Source organism: Lithobates pipiens, unplaced genomic scaffold (assembly GCF_037356315.1).
Source record: "Lithobates pipiens isolate NorthernLeopardFrog02 unplaced genomic scaffold, aLitPip1_a1.2 Scaffold_8, whole genome shotgun sequence".
Lineage (NCBI taxonomy): Eukaryota > Metazoa > Chordata > Amphibia > Anura > Ranidae > Lithobates > Lithobates pipiens.
Window position 1 is genome coordinate 668,959,214 of NW_027507903.1, and position 19,119 is coordinate 668,978,332.

Genomic DNA, 19,119 nt, shown 5'->3' on the forward strand with positions numbered 1-19,119 from the left:
GCTCTGCCAAGTGACCTGCCAGGGGTCCCTGTCCTCTGATTCTCCAGTGGTGAGCCCTGTCCTCTGATTCTCCAGTGGTGATCCCTGTCCTCTGATTCTCCAGTGGTGATCCCTGTCCTCTGAACTCCAGCGGTGATCCCTGTCCTCTGATTCTCCAATGGTGATCCCTGTCCTCTGATTCTCCAGCGGCAATCCCTGTCCTCTGATCTAAGGAGGAAGTCTGGGAACTCAAAACTCTTAAGCCACTTTGAGTATCTTGGCGGGTGGTGGGTGTATCTGCACGCACGGTGGAAGTGGTGGGTGGTAGTGGGTGGGGGACCCAGGTCAACTTTTGCATCGGGTCCACAAGCTACGGCTTTGATTATAGGCTTACCTATAGGTAAAAGTAAGAGATGGGAGTTTACTCCCACTTTAAGCTGGTCATAGATGGGTAGAATTTTGAATGATTTTTTTTTTAGGAAAAGTACGTTCTAAGATAATTTGTTAATTTTTTTTTAATCATTAGCGGGGTCAAATTGATGTTAATTTTTTAATTCAGTGATGAGAACATTCGAAGGGGCAGGATGGAAAATTTTTCTTGATAGAATGAATTTCCAACAGTGTATGTGGTTTTCATTCGGTGAAGTCTATTCGTTCAAAGATCAAATTTTTAGGGGAAACAAAATCTTTGGAGCGACAGTTGAATGTTCTGAGAATTTTCATAGGAATTTTCCTAAGAATTTTTGTTTAAAATTCTATCCATCCAGTTAGTGTGCCATGTTTCTTTCCACATTTATCTCTCTTCCAATGTTGGGAGGTATGATTATCTTTACTGCTGTGAGAAAATCCTCCCCCCTCTGTACTCTGATCTCCGTGTCAAATATCACATATATGGCCCAGCCTCGCCCTGTGTAGGAGGAAGTGACCCTCCCAACTGCATTCTTCTCCGGTGTCAGAGAAGTTAACTTCATTTCCTCGTCTGCTGTCAGCGATGGCGTCTGGGGATCTGAGAGCTGAGTTGGAATGTTCCGTCTGTCTGAACATTTATACAGATCCTATAATGCTAAAATGTGGACACAACTTCTGCCGGAACTGTATTGATCGTGTGCTGGATACACAGAAGGGGTCTGGAGGTTATTCCTGTCCAGAATGCAGAAAAAGGTACAAGGGTCGTCCTGCTCTGCAGAGGAACATAACTCTACGTAACATAGTGGAGAATTTACTGTCTGCTCAGCCACTTCAGGAGGAGTCCGGGGTCATCTGTACTCAGTGTGTGGACTATCCTGTACCTGCTGTTAGATCCTGTCTACATTGTGAGGTTTCTCTGTGTGATAAACACCTGAGAGTCCACAAAAAGTCCCCAGAACACGTCTTATGTGACCCCACCTTGTCCATGGAGAGCAGGAAATGCTCCGTCCATAAGAAAATCCTGGAGTATTACTGCACTGAGGATGAGACCTGTATCTGTGTGACCTGCAGTTTGGCTGGAGAACATCGAGGACACCAGGTGGAGTCACTGGTTGAGGCTTCTGAGAAGAAGAAGGAGACACTGAGGAATGTTCTGCAAAAACTTCTAAGAAAGAGAGAAAAGATGGAGGAAAGAGTCCAGAGTCTGCAGGAACACAGGAGGAAAGTAGAAGAAGAAGCAGCTGGTGACACCGAGAGAGTCACTGTCCTGTTGGGAGATCTCAGGAGACGTCTGGAAGACCTGGAGAAGAGAGTCCTGAGGGAAATCTCCGGGAGGGCAGAGCGGATCTCCATCTCCATCCGGGATCTGGAAATAAAGAAGGAGGAGCTGTCCAGGAAGTTGCGTCACATTGAGGAGCTGTGTAACGTGACGGATCCACTGACTGTCTTACAGGAATCAGACACAGGTGACTTGTGTGATACTGAGGATGGAGATAATGAGGACAGAGAGAGATATGAGGAGCTCCTCCATGATGGAGGGGGTCTGGATGTGGATGGGATATCACACACATTACACACAGGTTTATCTGATATAATAACAGAGGTAAATGTATACTTCCCCATACAGGAAGCTGCAGACATATTACTGGATGTAAATACAGCTCATAATTATCTCCATATATCAGATGACAGGAAAACTGTATCCATGTCAGATAGAAACCAGAACCACCCCAAAACACCAGAGAGATTTCAGTATTGGTCTCAGGTGTTGAGCAGTCGGAGTTTCTCCTCAGGGAGACATTACTGGGAAGTGGATGTCGGGGGATCAGATCTATGGATAGTCGGGATGTGTTACCCCAGTATAGACAGGGGAGGAGGGCAGTCACTGCTTGGAGATAATAACATGTCCTGGGGTTTGTACAGGAATGGTGATCAGTGTACAATAAAACATAATAGTAATGTGATCTTCTTACCCCCCAATCTCTCCAGTAACAGAGTCAGGATATATCTGGATTATGAGGTCGGACGGATCTCCTTTTATGATCTGTGTGACCCGATCCGACATCTCCACACCTTCACCACCACCTTCACTGAGCCCCTCCATGCTGGGATAGGTGTATGGAGAGGTTGTATAAAGATACATGAGGGGAATCAGGAGAAATCTGTCAGGAGACTGGTGGCATCGCAGGGAGGAGGGATGGGATTGGTGGAATATACAACCAATAGAATAATGCAGTGGGTGGGGCTTTAGTTAGTATCCTGCAGGGTTTTTAATATAAATAAGTATAAGTGAGATTTCTCCCTCTGTCACTGATCACTGCAATTGGGTATAATAGCTGTCCAGTTACTGCAGTAACATGTTCCTATTGGTCAGTGAGGAAATGGGCGGCCTATATAATGATCTACCTATTATCAATCTATCCCACGATAATCTGCCATATTATTTTCTTTTTAATTGGTTAACAGAAATTTAACACAGTGTGTGACATCAGCAATCTCCCTCCTCCTGCCCCTCCCCCTCCCCCTACTATTTGCCCCTTTGCCGTATGCAGTCACTCTGTGCAGGGTCCAGTCCAGTCACTGTGATGGGACAGATCTCCACTCTTTCCTCCCACCTATTCTATGTAATCTATACTAGGGGGTGGAAATCAAAGTAAAAATCTCAGAGGAAACATATGAAGAAATGAGCCCAAGATTTACTAGTGAAAGAAAAAAATGGGATTTATCACTAATATAATGATATTACTATAATAATGTATGATTACTAAAACTGGAATGTGTCCGCAATAGAATGTGTCCCCAATAGAATGGATTCCCAATAGAATTCTATGGGAATCACTTTTATAATGGATCCTAATATGAGGTGTCCCCATAGAATGGATCACCGATAGAATTCTATGGGATCACTTTTATAATGGATCTTAATATAATGTGTCCCCATAGAATGGATCACCGATAGAATTCTATGGGATCACTTTTATAATGGGTCCTAATATGAGGTGTCCCCATAGAATGGATCACCAACAGAATTCTATTGGATAGAACACATCAAGCACTGGTGACTCTCTCATGATCAGCCTGCATGGATACTGATTGAAGGACTCGCTCTCCACCCTCCACCTAAGCCCTTGTACACATGGTCAGACATTCAGACAACCAAATCTGTCGGGTTTTGTCCGACGGGTTTTGTCCGAAACTGTTGCATACACATAGTCGGACAAAGTTGTCAGAAAATCCGATCGTACGTAACGTGATGTCGTTATTTCGTTAGGACGGGACTACGTTCAGGCTGGTAGCCAATAGCTTTGGTCTAGGAATTTGATCTGAGCATGCGTGGCACTTTGTCCAATCGGAATTCTCTACACATGATCGGATAAAGTCCGATCAGATCATGTTGTCAGAAAATGTTATAGCCCAGCTGGAAAACTTTGTCCGTCGGATATTCCGAAGGAACCAGTCAGATGGAACCCACACACTGTTGGATTATCCGACAACACGGTCCTATCGGACATTGTAATCGGAATGTCCAACCGTGTGTACAAGGGCTAAGAACGTTCTCTCAGCAATGCTACTCAAATACAAGCCCCCTCACCACAGCTTAAGCTCTATTAAAGCCTCTCTACCCCGTCCTCTATAACGCAACCGACTTCAGGCATTCTCACTCACACCCTACGCTCACTCTCCACTCACACCCTACGCTCACTCTCCACTCACACCCTACGCTCACTCTCCACTCACACCCTACGCTCACTCTCCACTCACACCCTACGCTCACTCTCCACTCACACCCTACGCTCACTCTCCACTCACACCCTACGCTCCCTCTCCATCGTAGTGATGGAATTGCTTCGGGACTCAAAGTCAGTAGCTGGACTCAGAGTGGTATGCGGCAAATCGGAGGTCTTTATAACAACTCTTTTCTGCTATCCTTCTGAGAATCCAAAGACATGCAGGTAGGTTAATTGGCTTCTATCCAAAATTGGCCCTAGTATATGAATTGGGACCTTGGATTGTGGGCTCCTTAAGGGTAGGGACCAATTTGAGTGTGCAATGTACAGGGATAGGGACAATTGTAGACACTCACTCAGGTTGAACTGGATGGACTGGTGTCTTTATTCAACCTTACTAACTATGAAACTGCAAAAAAATGTAATCGCAATGAGTACATGAACATAAGATCAATTCTTCAAGCTCTTAAACACAAAGATAATAATCTTCTCTTGGACATCCTTTTATGACTCTCCCACTTCAGCCAAGAAAGAAATCTCACATCTCTACTTCACAACTACTTCATTTCTCCATCCCTCTTCGTAAATTGCATTCCTCCCTACAACTGCCTCTAAAGATTTCCAAATGTATCTCACACTATAAATCCATACATAAAACCTTCCCCAAATGGTATTACACTCCGACCAAACTCGCCTCTATTTTCCCAGATGATTGGCCAAACCGCTGGAGATTGTGCGTACATCCTGGAACCCGGTACCCCATCTGGTGGGACTGCCCATGTACTGTATCTCCTCATACTGGCTAACAATTTCAGACTTTGTAACATCTATAACAAGCTCCGCAGAGCAACTCAGTCCGCAAATGGCACTTCTTGGTGAGGGTACCACAGACCTCCCTCCCAACTCAAAACTATAATTTCTCACGTTCCCATAGCAGCCAGACTGGTTCTAGCACGCAACTGGAACCAGAACCCCCCCTTTGTTTGAAGAAATTCTACGCACTCTCAACAATCACTTCCTAATGGAATTCTCATTTATGAAAACTCATTTACAAATCCCAACTTTTATGAAAAATATGGGACCTTTGGATCAAGGATAGCAGGAGTTCCTCCATTCAAAACCCTTATTATAGCCCACCTACAAGTCCTACAAATGACTAACTCAATTGGATAATCTACTCTTACCTCAAATTACACACCTTTTCAAAACGTTGGAAGCAATTGGACACCGGCATCAGTGGGCATACCCCGTAAAACCGGCTGTTTGTGCGACCCATTCCCCTCCACCTCCGAACCTATGCTTACTAAGGTGACCCCTTTCCTCCGGTTTTTCTTTTTCTTGTTGGTAAATATTCTTACTTATACTATATTGTACAACTGGTAGAATATTTGTGCACCATTTTGTACATTCTCAATCTTTGAAATTTAATAAATATAAAAAAAAAATAAAAGTATTCTATTGGCCAATTTTTATAATGGATTCTAATATAATGTGTCCCCATAGAATGGATCACCAATAGAATTCTATTGGATCACTTTTATAATGGATCCTAATAGAATGTGTCCCTATAGAATAGATCTCCAATAGAATTCTATTGGATCACTTTTATAATGGATCCTAATAGAATGTGTCCCCATAGAATGGATCACCAATAGAATTCTATTGGATCACTTTTATAATGGATCCTAATATAATGTGTCCCCATAGAATGGATCACCAATAGAATTCTATGGGATCACTTTTATAATGGATCCTAATATGAGGTGTCCCCATAGAATGGATCACCAATAGAATTCTATGGGATCACTTTTATAATGGATCCTAATATAATGTGTCCCCATAGAATGGATCACCAATATAATTCTATGGGATCACTTTTATAATGGATCCTAATATGAGGTGTCCCCATAGAATGGATCACCAATAGAATTCTATTGGATCACTTTTATAATGGATCCTAATATAATGTATCATTGTGATGTTGTATCTTATAATCACTAGATGTGTCCTGTTGATGGGAGCAGGAATTAGGAAAGGAGATGTTAATGTGAATAAAGTTTTTTTTTTCCTCTATAATAGTGGTATAAAAGTGGTGGTGATATAGCAAAAAAATAGCTCACCCCCACATACTCCTTCACATGGGGAAAGCGGTGTCTGGGGGTCCCCCTATCAATAAAAGGGGCTTCTAGATTTTGTTAAACCCCCAAAACCACCAGCCAGGGTTGCAACACCCCCACATTGAAATCAGCATAGAAATCGCACAGTATTTATCAGCAGATATACAGTGCCTTGAAAAAATATTCATACCCCTTGAAATTTTCCACATTTTGTCATGTTACCACCAAAAAAAAACGTAAATGTATTTTATTGGGATTTTATGTAATAGACCAACACAAAGTGGCTCATAATTGTGAAGTGGAAAGAAAATGATAAATGGTTTTCAAAACGTTTTACAAAAAAAAATATGTGAAAAGTGTGGGGGGTACATTTGTATTCAGCCCCCTTTACTCTGATACCCCTAACTGAAATCTAGTGGAACACATTGCCTTCAGAAGTCTCCTAATTAGTAGAGTCCACGTGTGTGTAATTAAAAACTCAGTATAAATACAGATGTTCTGTGAAGCCCTCATGGGTTTGTTAGAGAACCCTCGTGAACAAACAGCATCATGAAGGCCAAGGAACACACCAGACAGGTCAGGGGTAAAGTTGTGGAGAAGTATAAAGCAGGGTCAGGTTATAAAGAAATATCCCAAGCTTTGAACATCTCATTGAGCTCTGTTCAATCCATCATCCAAAAATGGAAAGAGTATGGCACAACTGCAGACAAACCAAGGCATGGCCGTCCACCTAAAAATGACAGGGCGGGCAAGGAGAACATTCATCAGAGAAGAGCCAAGAGGCCCATGGTGACTCTGGAGGAGCTGCAGAGATCCACAGCTCAGGTGGGAGAATCTGCCCACAGGACAACTATTAGTCGTGCTCTCCACAAATCTGCCCTTTATGGAAGAGTGACAAGAAGAAAGACATTGGTGGAAGAAAGCCATAAGAAGTCCTGTTTGCAGTTTGTGAGAAGCCATGTGGGGGACACAGCAAACATGTGGAAGAAGGTGCTCTGGTCAGATGAGACCAAAATTGAATTTTTTGGCCTAAAAGTAAAACCCTATGTGTAGTGCAAAACTAACACTACACATCACCCTGAACACACCATCTATCATGTAGATGTTTTTCTTCAGCAGGGACAGGGAAGCTGGTCGGAGTTGATGGGAAGATGGATGGAGCCAAATAAAGGGCAATCTTAGGAGAAAAGACTATAAAAAAAGACTTGAGACTGGGGCGGAGGTTCACCTTCCAGCAGGACAACGACCCGAAACATACAGCCAGAGCTACAATGGAATGGTTTAGATCAAAGCATATTCATGTGTTAGAATGGCCCAGTCACAGTCCAGACCTAAATCCAAATGAGAATCTGTGGCAAGACTTCAAATTTGCTGATCACAGACGCTTTCCATCCAATCTGACAGAGCTTGATATATATTACAAAGAAGAATGGGCAAAAATGTCCCTCTCTAGATGTGCAAAGCTGGTAGAGACATCCCCAAAAAGACTGTAATTGCAGTGAAAGGCAAAGTACAAAGTATTGACTTAGGGTGGCGCAATACTAATGCCCCCCCACACAGGTATGGATTTAAAGGGGAAGGCCTACGCCAAAAAAACGGCATGGGGGCCCCCCAAAGTGCATAGCAGACCCTTATTCGAGCATGCAGCCTGGCCAGTCAGGAAAGGGGGTGGGGACGAGTGAGCGCCCCCCCTCCTGAGCCGTACCAGGCTGCGTGCCCTCAACATGGGGGGTGCTTTAGGGAAAGGGGGGCCCTGTGCCCCCCCCACTCCAAAGCACCTTGTCCCCTTGTTGATGAGGACAAGGGCCTCTTCCCGACAACCCTGGCCGTTGGTTGGTCTGCATGTAGGGGGCTTATCGGAATCCGCTCGCTTGTCCCCACCCCCTTTCCTGACCAAAATGAATGGACTTTTCTCCCTGTGTTGGCAAGTTCATTCATTTCAAAAGTCCGGCGGACTAGCACACAAACAGGCGAATTGTCCGCCGCACTACCGAGTCCGGCGGACAATTTTGAGTCAAAACTTCTTTCTAAGTCCGCCGGACTTTTGGAACGAAAAAGTCCGCCGGAGCCCACACACGGACGGATTGTCCAGCGGACTGTGGTCAATAAGACCCCACATCTCGCCTCTAGGTTGGAAAGCCTGAAATAAAAAGAAAAATTAAAAATGCTGGCTTCGATCGTAACGGTCAGTTGGTATAAGCACCAGAGAGTGGCCATCATTGTTATGGTGTAGGGAATCACCGGCTGAAAAAGCTGATATCTGAATGATTCCTGTAGCTACATCCATCATTCAGATATACCCGCACAAAGTCAAGGACGTCATATGACGGCCGGGAGGCGGGAAGTGGTTAAAACACATTTTTTTAACATAAAGTTTTCCATTTATACAATATTTATAACACATAGCATGTACATGCCAAAAATGACACCCCATAATAGATTCTCCTACTCCTCCTGAGTACAGCGATACCACATGTGTGAGACTTCCACAGACTGGCCACATACAGAGGCTGAGTATGGCCGAGTATGGCTGGGTATCACTGAGTATTGCAGAGTATGGCTGGGTATGGCAGAGTATGGCTGGGTATGGCAAAATATGGCTGTGTATTACGGAGTATTGCAGAGTATGGCTGGGTATTGCAGAGTATGGCTGGGTATTGCAGAGTATGGCTCAGTATCACCGAGTATTGCAGAGTATGGCTGGGTATTGCAGAGTATGGTTGGGTATCACCGAGTATTGCAGAGTATGGCTAGGTATTGCAGAGTATGGCTGGGTATCACCGAGTATTGCAGAGTATGGCTGAGTATGGCCGAGTATGGCTGGGTATCACTGAGAATTGCAGAGTATGGCTGGGTATGGCAAAATATGGCTGTGTATTACGGAGTATTGCAGAGTATGGCTGGGTATTGCAGAGTATGGCTCAGTATCACCGAGTATTGCAGAGTATGGCTGGGTATTGCAGAGTATGGTTGGGTATCACCGAGTATTGCAGAGTATGGCTAGGTATTGCAGAGTATGGCTGGGTATCACCGAGTATTGCAGAGTATGGCTAGGTATCACCGAGTATTGCAGAGTATGGCTAGGTATCACCGAGTATTGCAGAGTATGGCTAGGTATCACCGAGTATTGCAGAGTATGGCTGGGTATTGCAGAGTATTGCAGAGTATGGGCTGGGTATCACCGAGTATTGCAGAGTATGGCTGGGTATGGCTGGGTATTGCAGAGTATGGCTGGGTATTGCAGAGTGTGGCTGGGTATTGCAGAGTATGGCTGGGTATTGCAGAGTATGGCTGGGTATCACCGAGTATTGCAGAGTAGGGCTGGGTATTGCAGAGTATGGCTGGGTATCACCGAGTATTGCAGAGTAGGGCTGGGTATTGCAGAGTATGGCTGGGTATTGCAGAGTATGGCTAAGCATGCATGGATGGATGGATGGATGTGAATGGCTGGGTATCGCAGAGTATGGCTGGGTATCGCAGAGTATGGCTGGGTATCGCAGAGTATGGCTGGGTATCACCGGGTATTGCAGAGTATGGCTGGGTATTACAGAGTATTGCAGAGTATGGCTGGGTATCGCAGAGTATGGCTGGGTATCGCAGAGTATGGCTGGGTATCGCAGAGTATGGCTGGGTATCACCGGGTATTGCAGAGTATGGCTGGGTATTACAGAGTATTGCAGAGTATGGCTGGGTATTGCAGAGTATGGCTGGGTATCACAGAGTATTGCAGAGTATGGCTGGGTATCAACGGGTATTGCAGAGTATGGCTGGGTATTGCAGAGTATTGCAGAGTATGGCTGGGTATTGCAGAGTATGGCTGGGTATTGCAGAGTATGGCTGGGTATCACCGAGTATTGCAGAGTATGGCTGGGTATTGCAGAGTATAGTTGGGTATCACAAAGTATTGCAGAGTATGGCTGGGTATTGCAGAGTATGGCTGGGTATCGCAGAGTATTGCAGAGTATGGCTGGGTATTGCAGAGTATGGCTGAGTATCACCGAGTATTGCAGAGTATGGCTGGGTATTGCAGATTATGGCTGGGTATCACAGAGTATGGCTGGGTATCGCAGAGTATGGCTGGGTATCACAGAGTATGGCTGGGTATCGCAGAGTATTGCAGAGTATGGCTGGGTATTGCAGAGTATGGCTGGGTATTGCAGAGTATTGCAGAGTATGGCTGGGTATTGCAGAGTATGGCTGGGTATCACGGAGTATTGCAGAGTATGGCTGGGTATTGCAGATTATGGCTGGGTATCGCAGAGTATGGCTGGGTATCGCAGAGTATGGCTGGGTATCACCGGGTATTGCAGAGTATGGCTGGGTATCGCAGAGTATTGCAGAGTATGGCTGGGTATTGCAGAGTATGGTTGGGTATCACCGAGTATTGCAGAGTATGGCTGGGTATTGCAGAGTATGGCTGGGTATCACAGAGTATTGCAGAGTATGGCTGGGTATTGCAGAGTATGGCTGGGTATCGCAGAGTATTGCAGAGTATGGCTGGGTATTGCAGAGTATGGCTGGGTATTGCAGAGTATTGCAGAGTATGGCTGGGTATTGCAGAGTATGGCTGGGTATCACCGAGTATTGCAGAGTATGGCTGGGTATTGCAGAGTATGGCTAAGCATGGAGGGATGGCTGAGCATGGATGCGCCGCAATTTATTCACTGTTATGGCTGGGTATTGCAGAGTATGGCTGGGTATCACCGAGTATTGCAGAGTAGGGCTGGGTATTGCAGAGTATGGCTGGGTATCACCGAGTATTGCAGAGTAGGGCTGGGTATTGCAGAGTATGGCTGGGTATCACCGAGTATTGCAGAGTAGGGCTGGGTATTGCAGAGTATGGCTGGGTATTGCAGAGTATGGCTAAGCATGCATGGATGGATGGATGGATGTGAATGGCTGGGTATCGCAGAGTATGGCTGGGTATCGCAGAGTATGGCTGGGTATCGCAGAGTATGGCTGGGTATCACCGGGTATTGCAGAGTATGGCTGGGTATTACAGAGTATTGCAGAGTATGGCTGGGTATCGCAGAGTATGGCTGGGTATCGCAGAGTATGGCTGGGTATCGCAGAGTATGGCTGGGTATCACCGGGTATTGCAGAGTATGGCTGGGTATTACAGAGTATTGCAGAGTATGGCTGGGTATCACCGGGTATTGCAGAGTATGGCTGGGTATTGCAGAGTATGGCTGGGTATTGCAGAGTATGGCTGGGTATTGCAGAGTATGGCTGGGTATCACCGAGTATTGCAGAGTATGGCTGGGTATCGCAGAGTATGGCTGGGTATCGCAGAGTATGGCTGGGTATCGCAGAGTATGGCTGGGTATCACCGGGTATTGCAGAGTATGGCTGGGTATTACAGAGTATTGCAGAGTATGGCTGGGTATCGCAGAGTATGGCTGGGTATCGCAGAGTATGGCTGGGTATCGCAGAGTATGGCTGGGTATCACCGGGCATTGCAGAGTATGGCTGGGTATTACAGAGTATTGCAGAGTATGGCTGGGTATTGCAGAGTATGGCTGGGTATCACAGAGTATTGCAGAGTATGGCTGGGTATCACCGGGTATTGCAGAGTATGGCTGGGTATTGCAGAGTATTGCAGAGTATGGCTGGGTATTGCAGAGTATGGCTGGGTATTGCAGAGTATGGCTGGGTATCACCGAGTATTGCAGAGTATGGCTGGGTATTGCAGAGTATAGTTGGGTATCGCAAAGTATTGCAGAGTATGGCTGGGTATTGCAGAGTATGGCTGGGTATCGCAGAGTATTGCAGAGTATGGCTGGGTATTGCAGAATATGGCTGAGTATCACTGAGTATTGCAGAGTATGGCTGGGTATTGCAGATTATGGCTGGGTATCGCAGAGTATGGCTGGGTATCGCAGAGTATGGCTGGGTATCACCGGGTATTGCAGAGTATGGCTGGGTACCGCAGAGTATTGCAGAGTATGGCTGGGTATTGCAGAGTATGGCTGGGTATTGCAGAGTATTGCAGAGTATGGCTGGGTATTGCAGAGTATGGCTGGGTATCACCGAGTATTGCAGAGTATGGCTGGGTATTGCAGATTATGGCTGGGTATCACAGAGTATGGCTGGGTATTGCAGAGTATGGCTGGGTATCACCGGGTATTGCAGAGTATGGCTGGGTATCGCAGAGTATTGCAGAGTATGGCTGGGTATTGCAGAGTATGGTTGGGTATCACAGAGTATTGCAGAGTATGGCTGGGTATTGCAGAGTATGGCTGGGTATCACCGAGTATTGCAGAGTATGGCTGGGTATTGCAGAATATGGCTGGGTATCGCAGAGTATGGCTGGGTATCGCAGAGTATGGCTGGGTATCACCGGGTATTGCAGAGTATGGCTGGGTATCGCAGAGTATTGCAGAGTATGGCTGGGTATTGCAGAGTATGGTTGGGTATCACCGAGTATTGCAGAGTATGGCTGGGTATTGCAGAGTATGGCTGGGTATCACAGAGTATTGCAGAGTATGGCTGGGTATTGCAGAGTATGGCTGGGTATCGCAGAGTATTGCAGAGTATGGCTGGGTATTGCAGAGTATGGCTGGGTATTGCAGAGTATTGCAGAGTATGGCTGGGTATTGCAGAGTATGGCTGGGTATCACCGAGTATTGCAGAGTATGGCTGGGTATTGCAGAGTATGGCTAAGCATGGAGGGATGGCTGAGCATGGATGGATGTGAATGGCTGGGTATTGCAGAGTATGACTGGGTATCACCGAGTATTGCAGAGTATGGCTGGGTATTGCAGAGTATGGCTGGGTATCACCGAGTATTGCAGAGTATGGCTGGGTATTGCAGGGTATTGCAGAGTATGGCTGGGTATTGCAGAGTATTGCAGAGTATGGTTGGGTATCACCGAGTATTGCAGAGTATGGCTGGGTATTGCAGAGTATGGCTGGGTATTGCAGAGTATGGCTGGGTATTGCAGAGTATTGCAGAGTATGGCTGGGTATTGCAGAGTATTGCAGAGTATGGCTGGGTATTGCAGGGTATTGCAGAGTATGGCTGGGTATTGCAGAGTATGGCTGGGTATTGCAGAGTATTGCAGAGTATGGCTGGGTATTGCAGAGTATGGCTGGGTATTGCAGAGTATGGCTGGGTATTGCAGGGTATTGCAGAGTATGGCTGGGTATTGCAGAGTATGGCTGGGTATTGCAGAGTATTGCAGAGTATGGCTGGGTATTGCAGAGTATGGCTGGGTATTGCAGGGTATTGCAGAGTATGGCTGGGTAACGCAGAGTATGGCTGGGTATCACCGAGTATTGCAGAGTATGGCTGGGTATTGCAGAGTATGGCTGGATATTGCAGGGTATTGCAGAGTATGGTAGGGTATGGCTAAGCATGGAGGGATGCCTGAGCATGGATGGATGGCTGGATGTGAATGCAATTGTCACAGAGCAGCACTGTGGGCACTACAGATCCAGCCCACAGCACTGCTGCCATCCGATCTCTCCTGCTCTCCTCTCGCACTGTACCGATCAGTACACAGAGAGGAGAGAGGATCGGCATCATGTCATGTTTACAAGTTTTGTCATGTTTACAAGGTTTGTTTACAGGTGAAATGCTCCATCATTTGATGGAGCGATCACGTGGTAAACGGCCACGATTAGCGGCCTTTGACCGTTTACCGTGATCCGCTGGGTCCAGAGGACCTGGCGGTCACGGATGTTCTCGGATGCCCGCCCCAGGGTGCGCGCAAGAGCGGAATTCTAGGAGGACATCATAGTACGCCCTCCCGGAGTTAAGCAACCGCCCTGTAGCCATCATTGGGCTATGGGCCGGCTGCTAAGTGGTTAAAATTGTGTGACTGTCATTGAGAATGTAAACAAAGTCTGTGTATAACCTGAAGTGCACCAGGCCTCCCCTCCCCCCCCCCTAAGATCTAAATCTGTCTCTGAATGAAGGATCTCAAATTAATGTGCAAAAATCACATACCTATGATAATTACCATAAATATAAGAAAAAAAATTGATATATAAATATTAGCATAGTAACATAATAGGTGCCGCTGATAATAAATAGAAATAACCACGTTGTAAGAATTTGATTTATATAGTATTTTCAAAAAAAAAATTTAAATAAAAAAAAAACTGAAAAATAAAGATAAAAAGTGGTGAAAAATAAGAAAGTTTAAAATTAATATTTGAAAATAAAAGCAAAACAAAGTGGAGCTTTGTCAGTATTTGGTGCCAAAGTCCATTCAGATAAGGTTCATACAGATTTATCTATACATTTATAGTGTCTATAAAAGTATAAATAAACACTCATAATCAGACTTACGTGGTTAGCTACTGTATTTTTTTTTAACTGTAATTCATTTAAAGCGTACGTTCACCTTCATCACCAAAATGTGATTCCTTCATAAATCATGCCTAACATACACTATATTACCAAAAGTATTGGGACACATCCTTTACACGCACATGACCTTGAATGGCAAACCCAGTCTTAGCCCTTGTACACACGGTGGGAGATTCCGACGGAATGTGTTCGATCTGAGAGTTTTGTCGGATATTCCGACTGTGTGTGGTATGCATCGGACTGTTTCCATCAGAATATCCGTCAGACCAAATTTTCCAACTTGCCGGAAATATTTTCAGACAAAATGCTCCGATAGGACATACTCCGATCATGTGTAGAGAATTCCGATCGGACAAAGTGCCACGCATGCTCAGATCAAATTCCTACACCAAAGCTATTGGCTACTAGCCTGAACGTAGTCCCGTCGTAACGAAATAACGTCATCACGTTCTGAACGATCGGATTTTCCGACAACTTCGTCCGACTGTGTGTATGCAACAGTTTCAGACAAAATCCGACGGATTTGGTTGTCGGAATCTCCGACCGTGTGTACAAGGGCTAAGTCTGTAGGGTTCAATATTGAGTTGGCTCCGCTCTTTGCAGCTATAACAGCTTCATCTCTTCTGGGAAGGCCGTCCACAAGGTTTAGGAGATGTGTCTATGGGAATGTTTAACCATTCTTCCAGAAGTGAATTTGTGAGGTCAGGCACTGATGTCGGACTCCGGCAATAGTTTATATGGGAACTGGAACTCTTTATTGAAAACTCACACAGAATTTATACACCACACAATCAGGTGAGGGGTTGCTCATATTACCATAACAATACAAACTGTAAACAGGAATATAATTAACACTGCTAAAGGACAGAAACATACACATAATGCTAATCTACGTAATTAATAGCGTCTAGTAATTAATAGCTGACAGTGATTTAATTAACCCGTAAGATAATTTATATAAACACATAACATCCCACGATAGTTTGCTAACAAGGTGGAGTGGACACAATACTAGCAGACAGACAGAAACAATAGGTGACCCAATTAACAATGGGAGAGAAACACTTAGCAGAATCAGGTTGCTTTGAGCTGATGATATCTGCTCTGAGTCTGCCAATCGAAAGCAGTCCATGCTGGTTATGGTCATAGAGGCCCTAAATATGGATCTGGGCCTAGATTCCCTGTGTCTGCGTGTTTCAAAGAAAAAAAAATCCAAAGCAAGACCATTCCAAGGGTCCCCCAGGCATGCATCTCCCAAACAGTAGTGTTCCCTTAAAGCCAGGGCCTATAGTCGGTAGGCAAGAGGCCACCCTGCATTTCCCTCCAAAATCCCCTGTCCTGGTTGGGTTTGTCACACCAAGTATGCAGTGGTGGTCCCAACCAAGGACCAGGTGGCTCTGACCCCAGCCATCTTATTCTGGGAGTATGTGATACAACCGTACAGATGTCCAAAATGGATAGTATCGGATCAAGGTCCAAACTTGTACTTGGTAATCTTTTCCAAACTGTGTTACCTTAGTGGTATCAGGAAGTCACATACCACTCCGTATCATCCCCAAGGTAATGGGGCCTTTGAGCAGTTCAACCACACTCTTCTGGGCATGCTAAGTACCCTTGAGCGAGGGCACTGTGATCATTGAAATCAGCACGTAGGCGATGTAGTGTGGGCTTACAACAATACAGTCCACCATGCTACCGGGCACATGCCATTTTTTCTTTATATTCAGGCACTACAGATCACTGCTAGTGGATCTCTTTCTGGACTCTACAGAGAGCTCTCAAACCCAGATGCCCAGCACCTGGGTACATGAACACAGGAACCGGTTGCAGAAATATAAACAAGTCATTCTGGGCTGGCACTAGGATTTGGTTATGGACTTGGCCCTGGATGAACTGCTATTGCGACTGAGGGACCTGCTGAGGCCGTGTGTGCTAAGTGTTGATTGGTCTACCAAGCCAGCTGGAGACAGAGAGCCCTTCAGCTATGCAGATATCCCACTGGTACAGAAGAAGATGGTCACCTGCAGTCTGACTCCTCAGAGGACTCTTAGGCTCCTCACCCTTTGCGGTCCAACTGCAGGCAACTTCCTGCAAGATACTCTGATTATGTTGTGTGAACTTTCTCCTGTTGTACCTTAACCATGTTCGTTGTGTTGTTCACGTTATTTTCTGTGTGTGATGCTGAGGACAGCACCTGTCAAAGAAGTGGGGGTGAGTGTAGGCAGGTGCAGTTTGTTGTGTGCACTGCAGGTGGTGCTCAACCACAGCAGCAATGCAGAGTGAGAGGAAGTCCTGGGAAACATGGCTCCTCTATGGTTTTCCTGAGCCACTGGGTCCATGATCTGATTAGATTTTGGTCATCCATGTGACTCTGGGTGTGCAAGTGTCTATTTAAGACCACTGTTTTCCAGATTATTGTGCTCTTCCCATCCAATATCTCACAATTGCCACTCCTGCTGCTTTCTGTATTTCCACCACCATTCATAACCAACATTTGGCTTGTTCCTCGACTACACTTCTGCTTGATCCTAACCTGCAACCACTTGTTTCTGACTAGAGATGGGCCAAACACCTACCCCCCCCCCCCCCCCCCCGGTTCAGTTCGCACCAGAATAACCAAAAATTGCAAAAAAACGTTTGGACTCGAATATCGAATCTCATTGAAGTCTATGGGGCCCAAACTTGAAAAATCAAAAGTCCCCATTTTGAAGGCTTATATGCAAGTTATTGGCCATAAGAGGACATGGGGGCCCGGGTGATGCCCTGGGGCATATTTATCAATGCAAAAAAACGTTTTTTTAATTATCGTTTTTAAAGGGGTAATGATGCTTAAAGTGAAACAATAGAAATGAAAAAAATAATTTAAATACAGTGATTGGGGGTGCCTTTAGTCTGCCTGTAAAGTGGCGCATTTTTATAGTGTGTAGAATCTGCTGTAGCAAAACTGTAGCATGTACTCCGCAGCTGCGAGCTACTGCCGGTACCCGGCAAAAAATAAATGAAAAGTGAAGGAAACGGTTTGCGGTCCCTCCCTAGTACATACCTGGCCCTTTGTGCCCTTTAGGTTCTGTATGGATTTTAAAAGGAACCCCACACCAAAATGTAAAGAAAAAACGGCATAGCCCACCCCCCCAAATCCATAGGGCTGCTCATCCTGAACCATACCCAGCCACATGTCCTCAACATGTGGGGTGCTTTGGGGAGAGGGGCTCTGCCTTCCCCAACCCAAAGCACTTTGTCCCCATTTAACAAGAGGGCTCCCAGATCCTGGCCCCAGTGTCAAAAATAAATAAAAACAGTAGGCAGTCGTGATGTCACAAGAGGGTGGAGTGTGTCTATGGGAATGTTTGACCATTCTTCTAGAAGCGCATTTGTGAGGTCAGGCTCTGATGTTGGATGAGAAGGCCTGGCTCACAGTCTCCACTCTAATTCATCCCGTAGGTGTTCTATTGGGTTGATGTCAGGACTCTGTGCAGGCCAGTTAAGTTCCTTCACTCCAAACTCATTTATCCATATCTTTATGGACCTTGCTTTGGGCACTGATCCAAATCATTTGGTGGAGGGGGGATTATGGTGTGGGGTTGTTTTTCGGGGGTTGGGCTCGGCTCCTTAGTTACAGTGAAGGGTTCAGCATACCAAGACACTTTGGAAAAGTCATGCTCCCAACTACTGCAGACATACAGCAGACATGATGCAAGAGATGGTCAGAGACTGCAGACATGATACAGGAGAGGGTCAGAGACTGCAGACATGATACAGGAGACGGTCAGAGACTGCAGACATGATACAGGAGAAGATCAGAGATTGCAGGCTTGATACCAGAGATGGTCAGAGACGTCACTCATGATACAGGAGATGGTCAGAGACTTCAGGCATTATACAGGAGAAGATCAGACATTGCAGACATGATACAAGAGATGGTCAGAGATTGCAGACATGATACAGGAGATGGTCAGAGACAGGAGACATGATACAGAAGATGGTCAGAAACTGCAGATATGATACAGGAGAAGATCAGACATTGCAGACATGATACAGGAGATGGTCAGAGACAGCAGACATGATACAGGAGATGGTCAGAGACTGCAGACATGATACAGGAGATGGTCAGAGACTTCGGGCATGATACAGGAGATGGTCAGAGACTTCAGGCTTCATACAGGAGATGGTCAGAGACTGCAGACATGATACAGGAGAAGGTCAGAGATTGCAGACATGATACAAGAGATGGTCAGAGACTGCAGACATGATACAAGAGATGGTCAGAGACTGCAGACATGATACAGGAGAGGGTCTGAGACTTCGAGTATGATACAGGAGATGGTCAGAGACTTCAGGCATGATACAGGAGATGGTCAGAGACAGCAGACATAATACAGGAGATGGTCAGAGACTGCAGACATGATACAGGAGAAGGTCAGAGATTGCAGACAGGATACAAGAGATGATCAGATACTGCAGAAATGATACAAGAGATCAATGCATCTAAAGCGGCTTCATCAGTGCCCATCAATTGCAGCCTACCAGTGCCCACCACCAAATGCAGCCTACCAGTGCCCACCAAATGCAG

The 19,119-nt window shown here is 45.6% G+C and overlaps 1 protein-coding gene across 1 annotated transcript in view; it reads left to right on the plus strand.

Moving 5' to 3' along the window:
• The window catches only part of LOC143962514 (uncharacterized), a 30,526-nt gene extending 24,958 nt beyond the window's left edge, over positions 1–5,568 (plus strand). Inside the window, exon 3 of the mRNA XM_077471789.1 lies at positions 911–5,568. Coding sequence (XP_077327915.1) covers positions 911–2,638 — 1,728 coding nt within the window. The 3' untranslated portion in view covers positions 2,639–5,568. The remainder of the gene's footprint in view (positions 1–910) is intronic.
• The last annotated feature ends 13,551 nt before the right edge of the window (positions 5,569–19,119 follow it).